The 27,324-nt window shown below is 39.3% G+C and overlaps 1 protein-coding gene across 10 annotated transcripts in view; it reads left to right on the forward strand.

The window, feature by feature from the left end:
- The window catches only part of plekha7b (pleckstrin homology domain containing, family A member 7b), a 470,220-nt gene that overhangs the window by 359,015 nt on the left and 83,881 nt on the right, over positions 1-27,324 (forward strand). For 8 of the 10 annotated variants that reach the window (XM_043705777.1, XM_043705778.1, XM_043705782.1 and 5 more), the window contains 5 exons: positions 1,844-2,323; positions 18,950-19,469; positions 21,085-21,171; positions 24,008-24,127; positions 25,663-25,716. In XM_043705777.1, the coding sequence (XP_043561712.1) occupies positions 1,844-2,323; positions 18,950-19,469; positions 21,085-21,171; positions 24,008-24,127; positions 25,663-25,716 (1,261 nt within the window). The remainder of the gene's footprint in view (positions 1-1,843; positions 2,324-18,949; positions 19,470-21,084; positions 21,172-24,007; positions 24,128-25,662; positions 25,717-27,324) is intronic. The other 2 variants (XM_043705781.1, XM_043705784.1) reach the window with 1 other exon arrangement.

A 27,324-nucleotide genomic window follows, 5' to 3' on the forward strand; every position in this document is an offset into this window, starting at 1 on the left:
ACTATTTGGCATGTGAGTATTCATGTGCAGTTGGGCTTGAAGAAAGAAATTCAATTTCATCTCCACATGTTACATGAAATTGTTGTCAGCTGAATAATAATCAGAGCTTTAATCACAAAGTGTCAAGAGGGGATTTCTTTTTTTCTCTTGTGTTTAAAATAGAGTTGTAAACATTTGTAAGGAATATGCTGGCAATATTGTTGTGAATGGTAAACAGTAGCAATAATGTAGCCTCTCATTCTGAACTTTACTGGGGTGGGGTGGGCGGGGAGGGTGAGGAGAAAGCGGGAAGAGATGAATAGGTAAGAAATACACATGCAGGTTTCTTTTATCTTTCTATTGTATGTTATGGGGTACAGCGAGTAAAAGATGCAATTAGGGCAATCTTTCTTGCTGTCAATGCCAAGTCCCCCTAGTCATTTCACTGAATTGAACATAAATTTATTGCTGAGTCATAATTGAGGAAATATTTGCAAAATACTGAAATTTGTAATAAAATGGCTCTGTTTATTTTGTTTAAAATGGCTGAAGTAAGAATATTTTTGGGGAGGGGGAACGGGAGAGCATGGCATGAGGGGAAACAGAAGCAAACATTTCTTATCCAGTCTAAATATGGTTTTGATTAATACAGTTTGGACTCCACTCTCTACGCTCCTCATCACTATTATCAAGTAGAAGACAATGGTGAGGCCACTTTTCAAATACTGCATTCAATTCTGGTCTCCCTGCTGTAGGAAAGATGTTGTTAAATTTGAAAAGGTTCAGAAAAGATTTACAAGGATGTGTCTGAGGTTGGAGGATCCCTGGAGTGTTGAAGGCTGAGGGATTACCTTTAGGGAGGCTTCTCAAATCATGGATAGGGTGGATAACCAAAGTCTTTTTCCAAGGTAGGGAAGTCCAAAACTAGAGGGCAAAGGTTCAAGGTGAGAGGGGAAAGATTTAAAAGGAACCCGAGGGACAAATTTTTGAGGATGGTGCGTGTATGGAATGAGCTACCAGGGGAAATGGATGGGTACATGAATAGAAAGGGATCGGAGGAATATGGCCAAGTGCTGGCAAATGGGGTTAGATTAATTTAGAGTACCTGGTTGGCACGGACAAGATAGACTGAAGGATCTGTTTCTGTGTTGTACAATTCTAACTCTAAAAGTAAAGGCAGTCAGGAGAGGAAGAAAATGTACTGATGTTGCATAAAGATTGCAATCGTTTTAAAGCCACTGCAACCGTGTTTGGGGAGTGGGGGGGAAATTAACTTGAATTGTCTCTCAATGCTTTTCTTTTTTTTCCCAATGTTCAGTCACTAACACAACCCCTTTCCACCTCTAACCCTCCAAAAATTAAGTTCACTCCAAGCATTTCTATGGCCCTAAAAAGTGTGGGTTCGCTGACAATTAGACTATGGTGTAGAATTTTGGGTATCTTGTATGTCAAAAGCTGTGAAGACATATATGGCAACTGAAATGATTCCCTTGTGTAATATGTGGGATGGGAGTTTAAATTTCACTTAAAATGATCGGTAAAAGAACAATAGTTGATCTCAGATTTTTTTAAAAATGCAACATAATATTACAGCATAGTAAGCTAATGCAAAATTAGTGGAGATAGGATCCATAGTTGCCTTAAAGAGGGATTTAATAAATATCTGAGAGAAGGAAACATTGTGAAAGGTAGTGGAAAAGGACTGGGTAATGGTACTTCACTTCAGAGAGCAAAGGGCCAAATAGCTTCATTCTATATTGTAAAATACTATCTGAAGAACAATTTGCAGGTGCTGCTGAGGCAGTTTTGTTTGTTTAGTTACGTTGTTTAGTTTTTTTATGAAAAGTTTTCAATATTATTACAGAGAACCAGAAAAAGCTGAAAGACCTCGCCTTACTCGGAACAACTACATCAACTCTTATAAGGGCTTAACAAAGGCAGAAGTGCTTCAGAGCAGAGACAGCGCTGGGAGACCCCGAGATGAAAAGTTTGGGTTTGAAAAATATGACGAAATAAAGAAAGATTGGGATGATGAAGAGAGATATGGTTTTCAAAAGGAGCCAATGGAGATACTGCCCCAAAGAGTGAATAAGAACAAGATGCAAACAAGTTCCATGGAACGTGACATGTTTCCACAGCGTCGTCCTTTGTCTCATCCACAATCCGCACAACGTAATGGCACAATTCAGCCTCCCACTAGTGCTGCTCTGATAGACCAGAATGGTGCTGATCTTTATCGGAGGGAGTTTGGGCCTGGAATGGAAACAGCGAAAAATGTCCAGCGGAAAAGTTCCATGGTGCAGGTGGAACACTGGGTGAAATCTCACAAAGGAGGCAGTAAAAGGTCAGAATGCATTTTTACTTATTAGCAGCCTACATACATTGCTTGAGCATCAAGCCATAACAGAAATAAAAACAGCTACTGATGTGATAAAATGAGCGAACTGCTTCATTCAGAAGCACTTGAATTAATGACTCATTTAGACCCTTTAAAGATATTACAATCATAAAGAATTAAGATCCTCATTTGGAATATTTATAACTCTGTATGGTGGTAATTTCCTGTGATGTATTCCAAAATGAAGGAACTTTTATAGACTATTCCTTTTTTTTGGGTATGTCTGTATTGTAATTGCATGTAGATCAGCAGGATCTACTTAACAAAGGCAGATTGATCTCACAGAGATGTACAGGTACATCTCATAGAGATGTACAGCACAGAAACAGACCCTTTAATCCAACTCGTCCATGTCGACCAGATATCCTAACCTAATCTAGTCTCATTTGCCAGCACTTGGTCCATATCCCTCTAAACCCTTCCTATTCATATACCCATCCAGATGCCTTTTAAATTCTGCAATTATACCAGCTTCCAACACTTCCTCTAGCAGCTCATTCCATACCCGCACCACCTTCTGCATGAAAAAGTTGTCCCTTCGGTTCCTTTTAAATTTTATGCCCCTCACTCCAAACCTATGCCCTCTAGTTCTGGACTTCCCCCACCCCATAAAAAAGACCTTGACTATTTACCCTCTCCATACCCCTCATGATTTTATAAACTTCTATAAGGTCACCCCATAACCTCTGACAGTCCAGGGAATACAACCCTAGCCTATTCAGCCTCTACCTCTAGCTCATACCCTCCAAACCTGACAACATCCTTGGAAATCTTTTCTGATTGGTATTTTTACATAAAAATGCATGAAGTGCAGGCAATGTCCCCAAAGCCCCAAATAAAAATCCCATGTATAAGAGCAAGTCAAAAAAAATAGCAGCCTTGCTCAATATTCTAGCAAAAGCACTGGTTTACATTGAACAGATGGGCAGAATATGATTCCTTAAGACTCAGGCCAAAGTCCCCAAAATTCCAGCCATTAAAAATTGAACTTGATTTCACTCTGTTAAAGTCAATGTGGTCCTTTTCATAGCCCCAAAAATATTGCTGTCTTGGAAATCTTTTGAGATTAATGCATAAATAGAGATGAACAGTGCATTTTCTTGAGGGAGAATGTCATACTGTTGTCCATAATCAATATGAGATTATTACCTTTCTGTTATTGTAGATGGGTTTATAGGACCAGAAAAGTACCAGAAATCAATGGTTAAATATAGTTAAATGGATTCAAAATGTACTTCAAGAAGTCATGCTGCAAACTCTTGGTTCAGCTGGCACATTCTAATAATAATTCTAATAATGAATCAGCAAGTTTGCCTTTATTGTTTGAGGTTTATCTGGGATGTGTACTGTTTTCTTGTGTTGAATTGGACTTGTCAAACCTAACAGCATGGAAGGAGACCAATTGATCCATTGGGCCTGTGCCACCTCTTTAAAAGTGCTATTCCTTTTAGTTCGATACCCCTTCGTTGTTCCCATAGTCCATCCGAGTACTGCTGTTGTAAGCCCAACTGTTTGCATGTCCAAAAGTAGATCGGATGGAAGAGTTGAAAATTCATAAATTTTGTGAGGTCAATGCATTTCCATTAATTGGTGCAATGATAATCAGAGCATATTGTTTCAGGCAATAATTAAAAGAATCGAGAGTGACAAGGATTTTATTTTACCTCCAGTATGTCTCTTGATGTGAAATATCTTGCTGGAGCTATTCTGGGAAGAGGATAAGTTGAAAAGGACAAAAAAAAAAGTTAAGATCAATAATTTTCATCCATTGAGGTGAAAGCTCAATGTTCAATGGTTCTTAGCTTCCAAAACTGCTTCTACTGATATCAGCTCTGAAACATTCCTCAATTCATGTTTGCATTCTCCTCAGCTCCTTTCTCCCCACTTGACTGGTGCAGCCAAATTTAGTTATCAGATTGCAGAAGTATATTGAACAATATTGAGCATGATAGAACAGAAAATGGGAGCAGTACCACTATGGAATGAAAGAAACTTAATGGTGGGGACTGGATTTGTGGGGAAGCATTCGGGAGAATGCTTGTCTGAGCTAAGATTCTGGTGTGTGCACTGTGGGAATCGTAAACTTGAGAAAGATGTAGGAAATTTCTTGCGTAAAGTCACATGAAGGAGGAGAGTGTAAGCATAACATTCAGGAAAAATGTGTGAGCGCAAACTTAAGCGGAACCTCAGGGAAAATACCAGTAGGAACGGTGGACTGCATTGTGAACTTGGTGTGTGGTAGACTTCTCGTTTTTCCATGCTCTAAGAGATTTCATCATATTCTGCACATCATCTCATGACTGAAGAATTCAGTGTGAGATTGGCGTGGCCATCCACTGAACTGGCAGTTCATGTTGCCATTGTTGGTGCTTGGGGGGAATTTATGCAGTTGTGCCACCTCTGTCCTCCTCTGAGCAGTGTGGATATCACAAGTTTGGATTGTTCTTGAAGCATGATGAACCAAATTTTTAGAGGTTGTTTTCATATGTAGTGGTTGTCTGCAGTGTTGAAGTGGATTAGTATGCACTGCAAAAGCTTGAAGGTTTTTTTTCTGTTTTTAACAAATCCTTGAATCATATAAACTGACCACCTGGTGGTCTTGGTGCAGGCCCTGTGTGTATTAACAGGTTCTGTGGGGAGGGGATTTGTGTGAATAAGACAGTGCGAATATACAAAAGTTATGTGTGCAACTAAGTTGATACAAACTGCCATATGTATCAAACATCGAGGCAAACCCTCTGCCCCAACCATCAACCCCCAATCAATGTAATTCCACTAAGTTATTTTTCTAGTTCTAAATTTGGGATGTTCTTTGATCAGTGCAACCATTCCACAGAAATGCTGGTTAGAATCAGTATGATGTGAAATGATAAATGGTTTTGTGAAATAATGTTTGAATGGGTGTTCATTTATAAGCAATAAATGACAATAAGATTTATTCACTGTCATTTATTATGTTTAACGTGGTGACTTCTGATATGTTAACTCCATACGTTATCAGGATTTCCTGCAAAATAATTTCAAGTAACTGTGTTCCACATTCCCAATGTGTAGCTCGTTTCACTCGCAAGATTTAATGGCTCTTGCCAGTCACATTATTTTAATTTCTATGTGGGAATATTCCAAAATGTCAACCCATTTTAAAATTTGCTTTGCTGTGGCAGATTTTAGATATTCCTTCTTTTACTTAACTTGGTGAGACGCACAGCTATTAATGTTAATACTTTTCTTGTGCGTTGTTCATGTGTGTAGTATCTCATTACCAAAGAATGAGGTAATTAAATTACTCAATTTTCATAACTGTTTAATTTTTTAAAATGCAAGTTGAGAAGCATTTTAGTTTGAAGTACTTGGAATTCTACAGTTCCTGAACATAAGTCCATGAATTGAGAAATGTATCATTAAATTAAACTCATCTTCCATGTGTGGATCATTTCAGTTTGTGTTAAGGGTGAATTACTTTGCACACGAAGACAATTTTCTTTCCTTTGAGAAAATACTTTGCCTTTGCTCGGCACTTTTCCTGGGAGTTCAACTACTGATGGAACTCTGCAATCGCTAAATATTGAGATAACAGCCAGAAGAGACAATTTTATATTTTCTCACATGCACCCTTCGCTGAATCTTTGCCCACCATTTGAAATACTGAATATCTTTTTGTAGCCTCCCTATGTCTCCTTCACAACTTGCTTTCCTAAGTCTTCCATATCCTTTATCTAAGTTTTGAAGTGTTGAGTAGTTGCACTGACCTCCGTAACATTCCACTCATTATATCTTGCTAACCAATGAAATAGTCATTTTTGCTTTGACTAGCTAATTGAAACAGAGATGATGTAGTATCAGTGTCTATGGATTTTCTCCAACTCTGTGGACTCTTGCTTTTTTCACAGCGTTATTTGATATAGCACCTTGGTTCTTCTGAAAATCTCATCATGCAGCATCTGCTGATTTCCCCTTCATCAACATTGCATGTTTCTTCCTCCAAGAACTTGACTAACCTGCTTAAACATACTTCACTTTCACAAAACCTTGTTGACTCTGCCTGATTACTCCATTCTTTTGTAATCATGACTTTAATAAAAGCTTCGAACCTTTTCCTAAGAACAAGTGTTAAGCTTGCCTATAGTTTCTGAAAGTGACAACTACTGTGTCTGCTGACCTGTCTGTAGATTGGTTTCTTGCACTCTTCTATGTATTCAAGCAGTTCAATTCGAAGACCATCTTGGCAGCTAAGTAGTAATAAACTAATTTTGTGTGCTAATTGTTCAGTTTGGTGCTATTTTCTCTTGTTAAGGTTTTATTATTCTCTTTTTAAGGTTTTAGCTAAAACTTTCAACTAACATATTTTTCCCTTGTGTTTTCGAGTCATACAGCACAGAAACAGACCCTTCGGTTGAACTAGTCTCACCTGTCTGTGCTTGGTCCATATCCCTCCAAATGTTTGTTATTCATGTACTTATCCAAATGTTTTAAAACATTGCAACTAAGTACTCTGTTTTTTTTTTAAAAAGTTGCCCATATCCTTTTTCTACATCTTTCTCCTCTCACCTTAAAAATGTGCCCCTTAGTTTTGATGTGCCCCCACCTTTGGGAAAGGACCTTTGGTATGCACCTTATCTATGACCCTCATGATATTGTAGACTTTTGTAAGGTCATCCCTCAACCTCCTACATTCCATTGAGAAAAGTCCAAACCATCCAGCCTCCCCTTATAATTCAAATGCTCCATTCTCAGCAACAACCTGGTAAATCTTTTCTGAGCCCTCTCCAGTTTAATATCCTCCCTATAACAGGGTGGGGAGAGCTGCACACAGTACTCCAGAAGAAGCCTCACCGATGACCTCAACATGATGCCCCAACCCCTATCCTCATAGGACTGAGCAAAGAAGGCATGCATGCTAAATGCCTTCTTAACCACCCTGTCTGCCTGTGATACAAATTTCAAATAATTATGTATCTAAACCCCTATGTCTCTCTGTTGTACAACACTACCTAGGGCCCTATCATTTAATTGTATAAGTCCTGCACTTGTTTGTTTTACCAATATGCAATGCCTCACATTTATCCAAATTAAACTCCATCTGTTACACCTCAGCTTATTAAGCCCAGGTGATTAAGATCTGCTTAGAATCTTCACTAGCCTTCTTCACTGTCTACTATACAACCAATTTTTGTGTCATCTGCAAACTTATTAACCGTGTCTCCTATATTCTCATCCAAATCAATTATATAAATGACAACCAAAAGTGGACCCATACCGATCCCTGTGGAACATCGCCTGTTACAGGCTTCCAGTCTGAATAAAAACCCTCCACCACTACCCTCCGTGTCCTAATGTAAAACAACTTTTTTTATCAAATTGGCAAGCTCACCCTGAATCCCATGTGATCTAATATACTAATTAGTCTACCGTGTGGAACCTTGTCCAAGGCTTTACTGAAGTCCAGTAAAGAATCCTGCCCTCGTGAATCTTACTGGTTATTTCCTCAAAACATTCAATCAAGTTTGTGAGACATGATTTCTCTTGCACAAAATCATGCTGACTATCCCTGATATTTCCTTGACTCTCCAAATGCTTGTAAATCCTATCTTTGGCTTAATCACCTCCAACAACTTACCCACTACTGATGTCGGACTCACAGGTCTATAGTTCCCAGGCTTCTCCTTCCAGCCTTTCTAAAATAAAGGCTCAGGATTAGCCACCCTTCAGTCCTCCAGCACCTCACCCATTGTTCTGGATGATGCAAATATCTCTGCTAGAGGCCCTGTAATTTTCTCCCTAACTTTCAATGTCCTGGGATACACTTTGAAATTAGATTCCCTCCAGTGTGAAAACAGGCCCTTGAGCCAAACAAGTCCACACGGTTGCTACAGTGCATCTTTTGGACAGTACTCACTGCAGTGATGGTTTAGTGGTGGTGGAGAGAGTAACAGAAAGGCAAAGAAGCAGTTTTCAATCATTTGGAGTAGTTATTAATGCAAACACTGAAAATATACTAAAGCTTTAATGCAATATAAATAATTGAATTTGGCTGAACTTTACAACCTTAGTTTTAGGGGGTGAATGGGATAATGATGCAGTTGATAGTTTTGTATTGAACTGCACAAATGTTGTTGGAGCTACACTCGTCCACGAGTTTAAAGTATTCCGTCAAGGCCACAGCCTTGTAATGATGGATCGCCTGTGGAGATTCAAGATGAGTTAACTTGCTGCAGAATACCCAATCCGTAAAGTTAATTTGTGATGTGGCATTGGCTGAGCCAGGATTTAATTCCCCTGCCGAGTTGCCTTTGAGATGGTGCCACCCTGAAGAGCTGTAGTCCATTTTTTTTGTGACCACAGCAGTCATTAAACTTCCCTAAATCCTACCTCTTAAGCACTCCTGACTTTGATGGTTCCATCATTGGCAACCATGCCATTAGCTGCCTTGGCCCTAAACTTGAGAATGCACTCCGACATGCCATCACTTCCCTCCTTTAAGATGTTCCTTGAGACCATCCGTCCAGTTGTATGACATTTAAATAAACGATCTTGCTTGTGTGTTAACATTTCCTTCCGAGACTTGCTGCAATATTCCAATGAAGCTCAAAGCAAACTGGAGGAGCTGACCTTAATTTTCACTTCGGTACTCAATAGCTTTTAGGACTCCACATTCAGTTACAACAGTGTCAGACCATGACATTTTATCTCTATTTTGATTACAAGTGTCCCCACTCCTCACATCTTATACATTTCACCTTGGCCTTGTTCTGATTTGTTGCTTATAGGATAGCATAGCTCTGCCTGTGGTATGCTGCTTCAATTGTTTAGGAATGGTGGATGAAGGGACTGCCTGCTCAGGTACCGCCCCTCCATTCCTGTGGGTATTGCAGTCTCAGAAACCAGGTTGAGTTCAATCATTTTGTCCCTCATGGGATCTTTTTAACTAAAAATCCTCTCATTGACAAATTCCAAACATCATCCCTTCCACTCCTGATTGATCAGAAACTCAACAGCTTGCTACTAATGCTGTTGTTAAGTTAGAGCCTACTTTAGTTGTTGAACAGAATATCGGCCTTCCCTTAGGTCTGTTTGGAAGGAATATCACTTCTGCTCATGCAAGTAAGATATATTAGAATTCAGTGCCAACATAGCCTCAAATATCATCAGAGCAGGTTCCATGCTACACAAGATTTCTTTGCGAAATAAAGTCCCAGAGTTACATACGGGTCTTACTTATTGGAGACAGAATGGGCCACACAGCAGGCACTCGGTCTTTAAAAAACAACAGCTGTGTGCAATTTTTTTCCACCTGTAATTTCAACAATCAAGTCCAAATCAAACTGGGATCTTGTTCTGAAAACAGAAGTTGAAAAATTGGTTAAATGCAGTTTTAGTGCACAGTGTACTTGCTGCTGTGATATCTTATTGCTTTAGTTCTGTGACCATAAATTTTCTGTGTGATTCTCTGTTCTTGAAAAGACACAAATTTTTATGTATTTGTCAATCTATAACATCACAAGGTGGGATAAGGTATCACAGTGGTCACAGTATCTACCATACTATACTGCAGTTCAACAAGGGGCAACAACTGGGGTGGAGGGAAAAATGAGGAAGTAATCTTTATTTTTAAGAAAGATGTTTCCTGAATGATAAAATGAATCACAGAATTATCTGTGACTGCAGAGGGTGGGGAGGGGGGGAGCATTTAGTTCACGTTGTGTCTGTACTAGCTCTCCAAATGAGCATTTCTCTGACTGGGGCGAGGGAGAAAGACTTTTCTCCTGCACCTGGCCACTTTTCTCTGAAACATCTAGATGCTTCACCAATATGAATTTACTATGAAGTGATTTAATTGTTATGTAGATCTGTGAAGTATTTTGCAGACTCCAAGACTCAGCTTGCAGCATTGTGATTGAGTGGCCGGTTAGTTTCCTTTTAGTGATTTTGAGGGAGAAATCTTAGCCAGATTACTGGGAGTATTTGCTGCATAGTACCATGGGTTTGCTACAATTTACTTGCGCTCTAGACAAGGCAGATGGAACTCCGTTTTGTTGCGTGATGTAAAGGCTTCTGACAAAGCAACCCTGCCCTGTCCTGTACCAGAATATCATCCTACCTTGTCTGCTTGTATTCTGGAGTGGCACCTGACTGACTAGTAAAATTAATCAGGTAAAATTTAGTGCCACGAAAATCGGATTGTTAGTGCTAATTGTTTGGTTGCTATGGGTGCCATGCAGTGTCTAAAATGGTGTCTGAGAGATGAGTCAAGTTGGTAGTATTTGTTGGAAACATGAGTGCCTCTGCAGCAAATGACTGCCAGAAGTGTCATGTCCAGGTAGATTATCGTGCCAATCAGCGCAGCGCTGGTTTTGGGAGCTACAGGTCACAGTCAGAGTTGTACAGCACAGAAACAGACCCTTCAGTCCAACTTGTCCATGCCGACCAGATATCCTAAATTAAACTAATTCCATTTGCTAGCATTTGGCCCATATCCCTGTAAACTTTTCCTATTCATCCAGATGCCTTTTAAATGTTGTAATTGTACCAACCTCCACCACTTCCTCTGGCAGTTCATTCCATACATGCATGAAAAGGTTGACCCTTAGGTCCCTTTTATATTCTTCCCCTCTCATCTTAAACATATGCCCTCTAGTTTTGGACTCCCCGACGCTGGGGAAAAAAAGAACTTGGCTATTCACTCTATCCACATTCACCATTCCAGTTGGTATTCCCTCTTCATATTGTGTAGCTGAACATGCATTCAGCAGAAAGAAAGTCCCCCACCAGTTTATTGCATAACTTATTTACAGATTATGTGCATGTGATGTACGTTAATGAAGAGACTGTTAGGAGCACACTCGCCTCAGATATGTGTCCTACCAGCTCTTCCTTTCCAACCAAGTTGTTACGACATCATGGTAAGTAATGGTTACTGCAGTTAACCAAGTATTTAATGCTTCCAGGCACTAATGTAATCACCAGCATCATTTAAAGGGCTCATTACTTATGTGTAGCTTAGTTTCTTCTTGGTTCCTTTGCTTTTATTTATCAAGTGCTTTCTGTAGTTGTTCAATGTTTCCAAAGTCTACAAAGAGTGACCTGGTAGATGCTAAAGAGTTTTTGCTGATACTGAAGCTTTGAGGTAAACCTGTTGCTCCCAGATATTGGTATGGTATCAGCCATTTCATTTAATTGATTTAGACAATTAACAGTAGCCCTACAGAGTGTGACAGGTTGCTGGAAGAGGGAGGATAAAGAAAAGGCCTCCTATCAGATGACCACATCAGCCAAGGCTGTTTAGGGAACAGTTCTCATACCTGAAGCTGCATAACCAATAATATGTGCAAGGTCTCAGTTACAGGTATTGCAATGAGCAGCTCTTTGGGTGGATGGCCTGGCCAGTCAAGGGTTGTCTGGGTTTCTTCCATTTTAATTCCATTCTAATTTTCCATTTGTCAGTCGGCTCAACTTAATCTTCAACAGCCATCATCATGTCCACTTGGCCACAGTGGAAATAATAAAAGGCACGACAAAATGAATATTCCATATGAAAAACTGTACAGTTTTATTTCCTGTACTTTTGTGGACTGGAATGGAAAAAGGACTGGTTCAAAACACCTGACTGTAAGAAGAATTGCTGCACTTTTTAGCTGCAACTCATTGTAAGTGGCGTTTACACTGCTGCTTTATTCAAGCAGTGGCGCAAACCTTTTAGGTGGTCTGGAACCAGTGATGTATGCAGATTGAGATTTGGCTGGCAACAAGGAGGTGATTGGTTTGGGCAATTGTGACAAGTTATGGGTACCAAAGAGCATTGCCTGATGAAAACTGGTTCATTGCTGGGTAGTTAAATAGCTTGCAGGTATGAACAATACAGTGAGAATCCTCCAGACTGCTGAAAGGGCAGGTGGTATCACTTGTCTCTCTGCAGTAAAAAATACCTGAATAAAGCCAGTTCTATTCTCCCAATAATTGCTGCAAGCTATTGTCGTAGAGTTATACAGCTCAGAGACAGACCCATTGATCCAACCAGTTCATGCTGAACATAATCTGAAAGTAAACTAGCCCCACCTGCCGACTCCTGGCCCAGATCCCTCCAAACCATTCCTATTCATGTAGTTATCCAAATGTCTTCTAAATGTTGCATCTGTGCCTGCATCCACCAGTGCCTCAGGAAATTCATTCCACGTGCGAACTACCCTCTGTGTAAAGAAATTGCCTCTTGTGTCTTTTTAAAAATCTTTCCCTTCTCATCTTAGAAATATGCCCCCCGCCCCCCAATCTTGAAGTCCGCCATCCGAGGGAAGGAACAGCTATTATTAGCCTTACCTATACCCCTCATGATTTCATAAGCTGCTATAGGGTCACCTCTCAACTTCCTAGACTCCAGTGGAAAAGAAGTCCCAGCTTGTCCAGCCTTTCTTTACAACTCAGTTAGCGTGCCAATTGCCCTATGCCTCTGGCAAAGAAATAAAATGAACTTGCAAAAACAAGATTGAAGAACCGAAAGTCGTGCAGGCAAAAAAATCGTCACAGTAAACCTGTAGGCTGGCACACCATTGAATTGTAGTTCTGTTCTTTTTCTTAAAGCCCTCCACTTTATTTTTTGTGAGCTTGTCCTCTCCTGGTGAAGGGCTTTTGCCCGAAATATCGATTTTCCTGCTCGGATGCTGCCTGGCCTGCTGTGCTTTTCCAGCACCACTCTAATCTAAACTTTGGTTTCCAGCATCTGCAGTCCTCATTTTTGCCTCATGTATTTAAAAGGCGTTAGAATTTTAACTAGTAGAGCCATACATTGATAATTCATAGTTGTTCACTTGTAGTTAAAATTTATTTACTTGTAATAAACATATGTTTTTGTAAAGTACAGAAATCTGATCAGTGATTTCTGTTAAATTAATTTCATCAGATACACAAATAAGGATTTTGTGTGCTTTGATTAGATCTTTACTTTTTGCAGCAGTTCCAAAAGTAGTGAGACTTCAGAATCAGCGCAGTTTCCCAAGAGGGTTGTAACACATACTGAATGTATTTATAAATCAAATAATTCCATATTGTATTCACTAATTATACTCATGTTGTCCCTCAGTGCTCATCATCTGTGTGCCTATGCCTGTCTTAGTGCTCTTACACAGTGGCTGCAGTGAGACTGCATGTTTACAGTGAGAAAACTGGAGATGATATTGTCGGATGCCATTGGGGAGCTTTGAGACTGGAAGGCCTAAAGTTCCTCTGCACAGAGAGTGTGGTGCTGGAAAAGTACAGCAGGACAGGCAGCATCTGAGGAGCAGGAGAGTCGACATTTCAGGCAAAAGCCCTTCATTAGGGCTTTCTCCATGAAGGGCTTTTGCCCAAAACGTTGACTCTCCTGCTTGGATGCTGCCTGACCTGCTGTGCTTTTCCAGCACCACACTCTCTACTCTAAACTCCAGCATCTGAAGTCCTCACTTTCACTGAGTTGAAGTTAATCTGCACCCATCCCAGCCTGGGTGGCAGTGCACTCAGCTGGCTAGCTCACCGATATCTCACCCAGCGACAGTGTGGGGGATTATGCATGTTTCTTTTTCCTGAGAGTGGGTAAACAATTGTGTTCTATGGTGTCACTGCCACTCCTCCAGAGTTTCAGTTTAGCAATCTCAGTAATCTGTTATCTGAGCTGGAGGCTCTAGGCCCGAAATTAAGTGACAAAGCTTTACTCTCTTCGTTAGTCTCTCTCTGGCTTCTGTCCTTTTATCACCTGGCCGCTTTCCACCTGTTGGATACCAAAAAGGATTAACAGCACAAGACTAAGTTGTGGTTGAGAGAGTTGAGGAGGAAACATTACATCATCTGCAGCTTGCAAATCATAAGAGAATGAGTTGTAGGGACAAGCTGTATTGGGTTTAATGATATTGTCATCTTTGATTCCTGGGCTATCCAAGGCTCCAGCAGTGACCATCCCAATAATGGCCAAAGTTGTTTCTTTCAAGGGTGGTAGGACACGAAATTGCATCCATCAATTCCAGTTGGCATCTGCTATCTCTGGTTGTGTACCACTTTGACCTTTGTGTCAGTGAGGCTGGTGCAATATGTTTGAGTGAAATGATGGTTATAGTTGAATAGCTGGCAATTGTGTGCATTCTCTGTGATAGAACTATGAGGCGTGCAGTAGAACTTTGTGTCTGAGTAAAAGCTGTCTTTATTTTGATTCAAGTACCGATTAATTGGTAATAGGGTTGTGGTAATTAGAGTAGTGCAACTTGGTAGGATATGGCATTTGAAGATATATTCAGTGGCCATGGCTTCACATTTGGTCATTTTACTCCACAGTTTAGAGTACGTTGTTATTGTCCCAGAGCAGCATAAGCTGCTCTCTCACAAAAGAGACATGACTGGTAGCAAGTGTTTAATCTGTTACCATGAAGACTGAGGTTGAGAAGGGCTGGATCTTCATAGTGACTTCAGCCAGTACAGGAATTGAGCCTGTATTGCTGGTGTCCCTGCTTTACAAACCAGCGAGTTGAGCCCATGAATGTTTAGTGGCATTGAATCCAGGTCTGCTGGGTTTGACTCCTGGCATTGCCCTGCATGGTTAACTGCTCCTATTGTCTTTTGAGCATCGGTTGAGAAAGCATCTCTGGGTGTGCCTAAAAGCTTTGGAACTATGCTGTTTCAAGCAGTGCCATTTATTGTTTTTCCAGGGTCAAATTCAATTGCTACAAAACCTGCTTCAACCACAGTTCTTCCCCTGAAGGCATACAGGTTAGCATTAGATATTTTCTAATCAACCAGTTCAGAAATGTCATCAAGCATCTCTGGAACAGGTGATTTTTGAGCCCAAGTCTCATGTTCCAGAAGTGGGGACACTGCTACAAGAACCCCTTTGTCCCCCCACAGGTTGGCTTTAAACAAGTAACTGAGGCCGAACGCTCACACTACTGATCCTCTGCTCAGGCATCAAGCCGATCAACAGCATGGTTAACACTGACTGAATATTGATTTTCTTTCAGAAGCACACTGTTTGAATTCATTACAGCCAACAGATATGGGGTAATTGTGCATTGCAATTGCCAGACTTGGTTTTGGAGGATATTAACTTAGACCCATTAGTGTCAGTACCTGCGTGGTCTTTGTCTGTGGATAATGTGTGTTACACACAATCCTGTAACTTAGGGCCTGTATGCCACTTTATGTTTAATGTTTATTCATTACTACTGAGTTATGTTTCACTGTTTATTTAAAGCTTCTTTTATCCAGTTGTACTTGACTTCTGGCAGTTCCATTAATAAGGTTGAATAGAATTCTAGTGCTCGGTATCAGTTTTTGTGCCTGTTTAATATTAAACACAAAGTGGTAGCATTTTCTACAGTTGAGTTATTATAGCTGTGCTGTCAAGTGTCTGTGTAGAAACACACACGTACCCAGATACAGACATTACTTTTGTTATGAAGCTCAAGTTACAAAGTTTAATAGAAATGATTTGTTTTATGGTTCTAGTTAACTATTAATATTTTATTATTTTTTATTATTGCTAATTGGTTATTTATTAACCAGTGTATTAAGTCCTGAGCATTTTATTTTCTCCTGAAATATAGTTTTGGAGTATCCCCATAGCTTAGATTGATAACTCAATGTATGGCGTGGCCTGCCATTTTTGTATTGAATACGTTTTTGAAAAAATGCATCTTTTATTATACTGCATTGATTTTGTAGAAATGTTAATAAATGTCATATTTAGGCCACTTCAGTGTGAGTGCAACTTTATCAAGATTACAAATAGTTGCCTTGTTGTACAGAGTTTGAAAAAAGGACCTTTTTTTTTGAAGCTTTTCTCTTGAACTGATCAGGATATTTTGCAAGAAACACCAATGTGAAGGGAAATAACATTACATTGTATGAAATGAAAGTGCTCGTTGGTGAGTAAGCAGACTTATGATTGGAAGTGTTCCCATGGAGAATGCACTTGTTAATCATGCCTGGCAGTCATTGGTGGACAGAGACTTTGAGGAGTCATGAACCATCTGTTGGAGATTACCCAAGTTCTGCCTTTTTCTTGCAGCCACTGTGTTGATGCCTCTGTTCTCATCAAAATCTCATTAACTCTGACCCCTACAATATTGATCTGTAGGAAATTCTTCGTTTATGGTGCCTTTCAGGAAAGTTGGTGTGAATAAGATGAAATCAGATATTATCTAGCCATTTGTCTGTTGCTGACATGAATCACTGAATGATCAGAGGAGTTGAAATGGAGCTAAACATTGTGAAATCATCATTGAACAGTTTTATTCCTGCGAGAGCAATGGCCATTGTTGAATCAGCTGAGCATGAGTACACTGAGCACGTCTCTGTGGAATTCCTATTGTGATATCATGTCACTGTGGTGACTGGTCTCAAAGCTTTTGATATCAGCCATTTAGTTCTGTGTCTAAAAGTTGCTTTGAAGTCAAGGCATCTGCTTTTGCCTGTTCTGTTGCATCCATGTCTGGATCAACATTTACTGTATGGGTTGAGCTAAATAGTCTAACATTACCTGAACTGAATGTTAGTGGCCATGTTATTGGTAAGTTGATGTTCCTTGATGCCATAATTGTTGAGTATTTCTGTCATTTTATCATATACCTGAATAGAAGGAGACTTGACACACAATCAGTATTTGTATTTCGTTATTGTCTTTTGCCTCTAACTATTAAATTACAACTGTTCAGTGTGATTAAAAAAAACTCTTAATCAATTGAGCTCCTTTTTTAAAAGCAAATTCTGTTTCACCATCAAAACATTTTCTATTCAAAGTTATTTTCTCACCTACCAATGTCTATTTTGTTGCTAGAGAGTAGCATCTGTTTGACTGATTAAATTTGAAATGCAGGTAAATTGAAGGCAAAAATTCTTTTATTACTATCTGGTTAGCTGGTTTCAGTCAAGGAGAGGGACAATCAAACATTATAACTTGCCTTAATCACTGGTTATGGAGGCAATGTTAGGTAGGTCAGAGGTTAGTCTGAGTTCTCACTTCCAACTGTTCAAAAAGTAAACTTAGGTTTAAAAATAATATGCATTTACATTATGAAGTTCTCCACAGTCAAAAAACCTACTTGTACATGTTGTCAAGACTCATCCATGAATATTCAGGAGCCGTATGGGATGGCACATTGCCAGCAGTAGTACTGTAGCCTTTGATCAATGCATTCAGATAGCTAGGAGGAAGGGAAATAAATATTTAAGCTGACAAATGATAGTGATATTTATGCCACGCAAGTGATGAGCAATGACTGTCTCCATCAAGAAACAATCTGTACATATCCCCTTGACATTTCACTGGCATTACCACCACTGAATCCACATTATCAACGTCCTAAGGCTAACCCTATGGACCAGATCACCCATAATTGCAAAATAAAGGATTGACCATTTAAGACAGTGATGATGAATTTCTTCTGAGGGTAGTGAATCTATGGATTTTTTTTTGCCGCAGTTGGCTGTAGAGGCTGGGTCATTAGTGGTATTCAAGGCTAAGACAGATGGATGTTTAGTAAACAGGGGAATCGAGGGTTATAGGGAAAAGCCATGAGAATGGCGTTGAGGCTTATCAGATTAGCATGATCTCATTGAATGGCCAAAGCAGACATGATGGGCTGATTAGCCCAATTCTGCTCCTATGGTCATATAAGGTCAAAGACTGAAAACCTTGAGGCAATTAAGTCACTACTTAACTCACTAAAACCTACCGATCATCTGCCAGGCACAAATCAGGATTGCGATAGAATACCTTCCACTTGACTAGATGTGTGCAGGTTCAGTGACACTCTAGAAGTTCAACAGCATCTAGGCCAAAGCAACCCATTTGATTGGCAATCAAATTCACCACTTTAAATAACCATTTCCTCCCCCACTGACATGCAGTGACAGCAGTGTATACGATATATAAGATGCACCACACTAACTCACCCAAGGCTGCTTTGACAGCAGCTTCAAAACTATCACCCCGTTCATTAAGAAGGGCACGGGCAACCGTCACATGAGAATGCCAACAAGCTGCATGTTCCCTTCGAAGCCCCAAGCCATCCCAAATATATCACTGCTGTTCTTATTCGCATCACTGGATCAAAATCCTATAACTCCATTCCTAAGAGAGCTGTTGGTGAACCTACACCATATGAACTGCAGCAGTTCAAGAAGGCAGCAAGCCACCAACTTCTTGTGGACAACAAGGGATGGACAACAAATGCTGGCCTGTATTTGGAAAAATGTTTATTCAAGGTCTTAGGGAGTTGTCACAGACGACAACGTGATTTGTAGAAATGACTTGGATTTTTTAAAAAAGTGTTTATTTAACAAATATCGTGATACTTAGTATATCTTCTAAATAAAGCACATAGTTAAAATTATGTGAAAGTTTTGACAAGTAGGCATTTAGTAGGCATATGTGGTAACTACTTAGCGTGTAATATAAATTCCCTCAAACATCAGTAAGATGCAAGTCTATTAACCTGATTTACAATGTAAACTGAGGGAAAAGTTCTGAGAATTGATTATTGTAATAATTGAAAATCTGTGTATATTTCTGCATGGGATGCATGATCTGCCATTTACTTTGCTTTGATTTTCTTTCAGCCATGCATCTGCTCAGACCCTTCCACACCGTACACTAAGTCAACCTCAGCCTTACCCAGAGAATTACCAAACTCTGCCAAAGAATATCGGGCAACCTTCAGAAAGTTCCCTTGGTACAAATCATAACCTACCGAGTGATTACAAGTATGCTCAGGACCGTGTTAGTCACTTAAAAATGTCAAATGAAGATCGAAAGGCCACTAAGGAGGGCACTGTATGGCAGCTGTATGAGTGGCAGCAGAGGCAGCAGTTTAAGCATGGCAGCCCCACTGCACCACTCTATCCCTCACATATCACAGACTTTGACTCTGGCCTAGTAAAATCTGCCTTTGATGTTCCTCGTTCGATCTCTGTCCCTCCATCTCCCTCAGAGATACCACCACCAGGTCCTCCTAAAGCCTTCTCACCCAGAAGACCCCACACCCCAGCAGAAAGAGTCACTGTCAAACCCTCGGAGAAAAGGCCAGCTGAGATCTTCTTATCGGGATCTCCAAGAAGAACCCATGGCACTTTGACAAAGGTAAATTCTGTGGTTTACATTATTTCAGAACAGACTAGGCATTTTTCTCTATATGCATTGATTCGTAATATGATGCACCTAATCTTACATACGATCTCCAAGTCCATGCTGGTTAAGCCAATTTCAGAAATGATCAATGTAGAGGCAACATTGGATGTGGAAAATTAGTTAAGATTCCAGATCCTGATCATGGATCGTTGGTAGAAATTTCTCCGCTGTCAATGCCATAGGAAGATGCAATTGAATGTGACGTTCATTTCTGTCCACATATTGGGGTCTGAAACTATCAAAAGCAGGCTGTTGGCTGACATATTTCCCTTGCCTTGTCCAGCAGTGTTGTGGTCAGTTATGTAACCTCAGTCACCATTCTAGCTGCAGTCAATTAAGTTATCGTTGATTGGTGCCCCTCCTGCTCAATATTACTTCTGTAAAAAAAAAATTGATTACTGGGAATTGATTACTGATTGATTACTGATTACTGCTTAGAGGCTGGTGGGTTCACCTGATGATGGAAAGAGAAAATAGTAACTCCAGCAATAATTGTGAAGAAGCACAACTTTCAAAGTTGGGTGGATCGAATTACTAAACTTGAAAAAGCTTGAATATTTTTTAGAAAGATGATGTCAGTAATTCACAGATGTTAATGCAAAATCACCCTGTGTGCTTATTTGTGTTGTTTTTGAATTTGAGTTTCTTTTTTCATCATGCAAAGTGGTATTCCTTACTGAACAGTTCCTTGTGCAATGCACCTTTTACAATTTACAGACAGGGCAGGGACATGGATTTCAGTGAAGAGGAAAAAAATTGCACGCTATGCAACGAGTAGCTAATTCTTTGTTGCCCATTTTTACACCACTGCACAAGAGTTAGAATTACCCAAAGCCCTGCTTCATCACTACAGTAAGCATTATGAAAGTTAAATAGTGGAAATTCCTGATGAAGGGCTTATGCCAGAAATGTCAATTCTCCTTCTTGAATGCTGCCTGACCTGCTCTGCTTTTCCAGCATCACATTCTTAATTATGAAAGTTAAAGTCTGTCTTAGCCTGTAGGACAGTGCCAGTGACATGGAGATATTATAGCTTCTCAGTCAGCTGCTTGAAAAGACTGCCATTTGGAATCTACAGCAAGTGCTGTGCAATATTTACCACCGCTTTAGTGGCCAAAGTCAGAGCACAAGTTTTTCCAATTCACTCAGTGGTCTGCTTTCTCTGTCACTTTACTTGGGCAAGTGGGTAAGTGCAGAGGTACAAATTATCAGCCACCGTGTTAGTAGTGTGTTTCTGTCTGTCTGTCTGTCTGTCTGTCTTATTTAATAAGTCTCATTATGACATTTAGTTCTTGTATTACAGTTTCCAAAATGGGAGGACTCCTTCTGAACAGTGGCTTCATTGGGACGAGTAACTTCTAGTACTTCACCCAACAGTCTATTCCGTAATTGTCAGCCTATACTGTGAATATTAGCCAGCTATTTTACCATGGGAGTGTCACAGTCAAACTCAATCCTGATGCAGCATAAATTTCATTTAGGCCATCCATTCTGTACCTAATTTCATAATAACGTGCAATCTAACTTTGTAATTTTGTTGTTTATAGTATTCTTTGTTTTCTGGCAGAGTTCGGCACACATTGACAGACGCTCGATGCCTCCCATGGGTTACATGACACACACTGTCAGTGCCCCTAGCTTGCATGGAAAGACAGTAAGTTCAGTTATGAATGTGCATATTTTTAGAATTGTATTGCAAAGTTGAGGGAATGTTGAATTAATTAATGTCTATGAGTTGCTTCATCATTATTATACTGCTTCCTTGATCTTTCTGGCCTAAAGAGTAACACCCTGCATCTTTAAACTTGATCTGCGAATATTAAATTGCAAATTATGTTGTCAGTTAAACCTCCCAGTCAAGTGTATATGACTTTTGAGTAATCAAAGCTAACACTTAGAAAAATAACTTGCATTTCACTATGCTGCAGAAAATTACATTCTTTTACTCAACATGTAAGATAGTTGTGCCAAATAACTTGAAGATAAGTTAAGTTGTAGACTGCTAGTTATGGAGGGCTACTTATTTTCTGTTGCATTTGGATTTGGCCTTTTTTGTACTATTCCTAATCATTCAAAAGTTTGATATTTTCACTGGATAATCGGTGTCTCAATATTGAGATGTACAACTCACTTGTAACAGATACAGTTACAAATATGATGACTCTAATGGGCTTTGTGTGGAATACTTGTTAATTCACTATTCAGTACTTGACCTAGCTTTTCCATTTTCCCTATACTCTGTCAAGGTCCACATCTAGCCCTCACTTAGGGTTTTTTTTTTAAATGGGCTACTGCTCTGTGAAAACTTAATCGTTCATACTGTTCTTTGTGATTTTTTTTCCTTCAAAGAGAGTGAACAATGTATTAAACTCAACTATGCACAAAGTACATTTATTCAAAAGGTGCATCAAATTAATTCTTGTTTTTTGTAAATACTAAAAAGAATAATCAATGGTAAATTGTTTTCTCATAGAATAACAGCACTCTTGCATATACCTAAATTATTTTTATGTAGCTTTCCTGGTTTTATTGCAATTAATTTACATTAGTCCTATTAAAAATAATTGGAAACTTAAGACCCCTGGTAGTTTGTTCACTTGATTGCTGACTTTGTGTAGTAAACTCTGAACAGGCTACCTCTTCAACCGCTCAACAATGTATTTATTACTTACTCTATTTAATTCTTCTGACCGTGATTGAAACTAATTGGGAAAAATCCATTCGGAGTTAGAGAAAATGTTGAAGTGTACCATGTTCAGTGAGGAGATTTGAGGTTTGTAGTTTAATTGTCCTTTTTGTAGTACAGAACATGAGTATTGCTGGAAATACTTACTTTATCCGAGCTTTGGGTCTTGCTGTCACGCGGCATTCACAGTATAAAGGGCAACATCACTCATAGTACTGTCTGAGAAGGGAGTGCTGATTGGTTAGCAAGTGTACTCTGACTGATAGAGTGCTGTCATGGCAAATGCACCAATTAGATGATTGCCAAGTTTTGCAGGTTAATTTGGATTGGTCAAGGCATTGCCCTTAAATGAAACAGAAAGTGGATGTCACCTATTTTATTACTTAAAACACATGCAATGTCTGTATAGCCTTTCTCTCTACAAAAAAAACCCATGAATAAATATAGGTTCCATGTATGCAAGTGGATTGCACTGAGAATTTGATTAGCAATATTAAATTGGTTGTCGACATCATTTGTATCACAGTTTGACCATTTGCGGATGCTACTGTTTTACGATAGTGCTCCTGACTCCCACAAGCCTACCTTCACTCATCTGTATACACATCAGGATTCCTACACTTCCACATACTATTGGATGGGCCTTATTGGCAATCTTATCAGTCAGGTTTGAGCAATTTTCTCATTGTGCAAGCTTGATCCATAAATTGGATAGTCCAAAGCCATCCTGTGAGACAATGGCTACCTCTGGTACAGAAAAATTTCCTCTGGTACAGAAAAGTGCTTTGTTGATCTCATCTGAAGAGTAAAGCATTTCATTTTGACTGACAGGTGAAGCTGCCTGTTTGATATTGCGACAATGCAGTTGTAGTAAGAGTGGCTTTTGTGTCTAACAGGATGCTGCTGTCAAGCCATTTAAAAAAACAAACAGTTCTGCCTATCACATAAATGAGGAAAATAGTGTAAGAATTTAAATACTGTGTGATGCTATGTCAAGGCACTGACCACATCCAACCAGTTCATGCTTACTAAACTCCAAACAGTGTCAACATGTGATGTGATTCTGCAATTGGATATTTATTAAATAATCATGTATGCTACAAATTATGTTGACAACTAATTGTCATTTGAGTATACAGTATGATGCACCTGCACATACTGGAAGCTACACATATTTATACACACAGGCCATGTTACTTGCAGACACAAAGAATGTACAGTCATTCTGTCTGTTTCACCTCAACAAAATAGGTAGCAGTTATTCTGTAATTCATTCTTGAGCGCAATACTCTGACCAAACCGTGTAATCCTGCTGCATTTCAATTTATGTGAAGCTTGGGAGCTATCATCACTCATCATCCAGCTTGTGCATTGTCCATGGCAATACTCTACCAGTCACAGTCCACTTGCCAACTAACCAATCTGTACTGTTCTCGTGCAGAATAAGATGTTGTTCTCCTTTTATAATGGTATTCTTGAGCATGTTCTGATAAGTGCAAGATAAATAGTTTTGGACATAATCCCTTTCTTTCAGCAATAATCCATGTAATTTATTGTTCAGACAGGGTAAAATACTTCAAGGTAACTTCTTAACCTGTTTGAGGGAAAAAGATGTTATATAAATACCTTCATTGGAGGCTTCAACATCTTTTTGATTGTCATTCAGATATAAATTGGATCAAGCTAATCTTCAACTCTTCTGCTATGATATTGATTGTGATCATAATTAGGTAGAGTGCCTCTGGGTTGGAGTGACATGTTTGAATTGCTAATGCCTCCCTTTATGACCAACTATTACCTGCAGCCAGAAGAACTAACTTTACTGCTCATTCGATTACGGAGACATCAATCCAAGCTGGCTAATGTTCGAAATCATACTTTTACCCAGTTACAACTAAACAAGCTGAGCCAATCCAACCATCAGGTCAGCTACTGATTGGCTCAAAATGTCACCCAATGTGGCTGTTTGTCCCAGAATGCTTCATGAAGTTACTTGTTGTATGCTTTTTGTGGCTGTACAATAATTTTTTATTTTAAATGTTCACATATACAAACCATGACCAGCAAATCCAGCTTCAGCAGTTTATTGCCATTGTGCATCAAGTTAGACCATTACCCAAATGCTATTGGTGACATGTACTGATATTTCTATATTTTCTGTTGTTTCCCCAAAACGTTGTCTTCCACACAGCTTTGAAAATGTTGCAACAGAGTATTTGACTGTACATGACTCCATGATGAATTTATGAATTTTAGTTTAAGCTAAAATCTGGAACAACTCTGGCTCAACTTAAAAAAACAAGAAGGGGAAAAGCAATATCAGATTTCTGACCCGTAATCAACAGTGAGAGATTGCTGCTGCAAGAGAGGAAAGGCTCAGTCTCTGCCAGTACATGTAGGTCTGCAAATGTAAATAAGCAATAAGATGAGGTGCGAATGGGCAGTCCATGCTCATGGTACCATGTCCCAGTAGGAGTTAGTCCCTTCAAAGGGAAAAAAACTGCAGCAGTTTGAGTAGATGGAGACAGAAACCAAAACCAGATGTAGCATTGCTCTTTCTGAAGTCCGTAATCTTTTATCTATTGTAAAGTTCCTGTGTTTCAACTTGGACACAAATTATCCTGCAATTGGAGTTAGATGACTTTTTGTCAGTCTAACAATATTAAAAGAGAACCATCTTTCGAATGTGAAATAATTCTAATTTTTCCCAAAATGTAAAACTTTTCTGAGGATATATAAATATGGATATTATTTAACTGTTCAAATTTCATTTAATTCTGTTGGGATACTGGTCAGAGAAAAGTGTCCACTGATTAAGTCCTGAATTTTAACTTGATGACTGATCACTTATTGCTCTCTAATATTGTATCGTCATGTAGAAAGAAAAGGCAAATTACAATCAAATATTCTGCCCTCTTAAAGGTGGTACTATACTTTTCTATTAAGCAAAATAATGCAACGTGGTTTCAAAATTCTGAGTTCCTGCCTGACTGTTCAACATCTGCCCTGTGAATGTTATTGTATAAGTGTTTGGACTGTTACTTTTATAATTGGAAAAAAAGACAGTTTATTTTATAACAGGCCATTTTAGCCAGACTCAAATTATTGGTACAGAGGCTGTTGAAAGTGTGCTTAGCATTGATGTATGTGCGTGCAAGCTTGCTTTCTGAATAGCTGAAATCCAGAACTTTGTACTTTCAACAACTTAAAAGCGTCTGTTCTATAAGTATATTTTGGATTAAGTTTAATGACTCAATACTGTAAATATGGGGAAAAAAACCATGACTGAGAAACCTTTACACAAGAAACTGATCTGTTCAAAGTTCTGGAGATGCATTATGCAGTAGATTTCTGTTTTCCTGTTGAAATGTTTTGAGTGAAGAGGATAATGGATTTGTCCATTTTTGACAAATTATTCATTTTAATTGTGCTTCTTCATTTTCTCATCTACAATGTCAGGCTGATGACACATACATGCAACTGAAGAAAAACCTGGAGTACCTCGATCTAAAGGTTGGACCCCGCAATTATCGCCTCTTCTGTCTGTTTCTCTGTTGTTCTTTTATGCCCTCCTAATCCTTTTTATCACTAATATAGTTTTCTGTATTCCACACGTTCTATTTCTATTTGTTTCTCCCAATTACTGCCATTCATTTATCCAAGAATGTGTAATTCAGTTTATCAGTTCACTCACTGTGTTTTCATAATTCTGTACTGGTTTATCTCCTGACGTGCAATATTTTCCTGAGTACGTAAGTAATTCAAAGCATCAAATGAATCACACTTGTGGATCAGGTCCTAGTAGCTTGGCACATTTGCTAATTCACAACTAGTTATATGTCCACAATTATCAACTGAATCACAGTTCTGTCATGTGTACTGTCAAATAGTTAATAGCAAGCTGTTTTAAATTTGAATTAATTTTCCAAGAAGGTGCTTGTGGAAATTGATAATATAATTGTACGAGCCATGAATATTCTTCCATATTTTCACAAATTAAAATTCTATAAAGGCATTTTTGTTCTTGAGTTAATGAGCTGTATTGGAACTTAATTGAAATCATATTTGTTTAAGAGCAAGGTTTTTAGTTTTCTATTTCTGTGTTGGGAAAGATTGTAAAATTATAAAATACTACATATTTTGATCTGTTCAGAGACTCTGTTAAACTGCTTTCTGCATTACGTTATTTTCGGACTATTTTAGCTGATACCACAAAGCCCTGACTCTTTAGATTAGATTAGATTACATTACATTACAGTATGGAAACAGGCCCTTCGGCGCAACAAGTCCACACCGACTCGCCGAAGCGCAACCCACCCATACCCCTACATATTCCCCTTACCTAACTACCGGCAATTTAGCATGGCCAATTCACCTGACCTGCACATCTTTGGACTGTGGGAGGAAACCGGAGCATCCGGAGGAAACCCACGCAGACACGGGGAGAACGTGCAAACTCCACACAGTCAGTCGCCTGAGGCGGGAATTGAACCCAGGTCTCCGGCACTGTGAGGCAGCAGTGCTAACCACTGTGCCACCCTGCTGCCCATTAAATCCAGATTCCCTATTTTTATATGTGAACTATTGCTGATTTCTAACCTTCAAATTACAGCTAGTTGATGCAAATGAATGACACACTGTCAGATCTTTGTGCGTGGGAAATCATGTCTCACAAACCTGATTGAGTTTTTTGAAGAAGTAACAAAGAAGATTGATGAGGGCAGAGCAGTGGATGTGGTCTATATGGACTTCAGTAAGGCATTCGACAAGGTTCCTCATGGGAGACTGATTAGCAAGGTTAGATCTCATGGAATACAGGGAGAACTAGCCCTTTGGATACAGAACTGGCTCAAAGGTAGAAGACGGAGGGTGGTGGTGGAGGGTTGTTTTTCAGACTGGAGGCCTGTGACCAGTGGAGTGCCACAAGGATTGGTGCTGGGCCCTCTACTTTTTATCATTTACATAAATGATTTGGATGCGAGCATAAGAGGTACAGTTAGTAAGTTTGCAGATGACACCAAAATTGGAGGTGTAGTGGACAGCGAAGAGGGTTACCTCAGATTACAACAAGATCTGGACCAGATGGGCCAATGGGCTGAGAAGTGGCAGATGGAGTTTAAT

This window comes from Chiloscyllium plagiosum, chromosome 16, assembly GCF_004010195.1.
Source record: "Chiloscyllium plagiosum isolate BGI_BamShark_2017 chromosome 16, ASM401019v2, whole genome shotgun sequence".
Taxonomy (NCBI): domain Eukaryota; kingdom Metazoa; phylum Chordata; class Chondrichthyes; order Orectolobiformes; family Hemiscylliidae; genus Chiloscyllium; species Chiloscyllium plagiosum.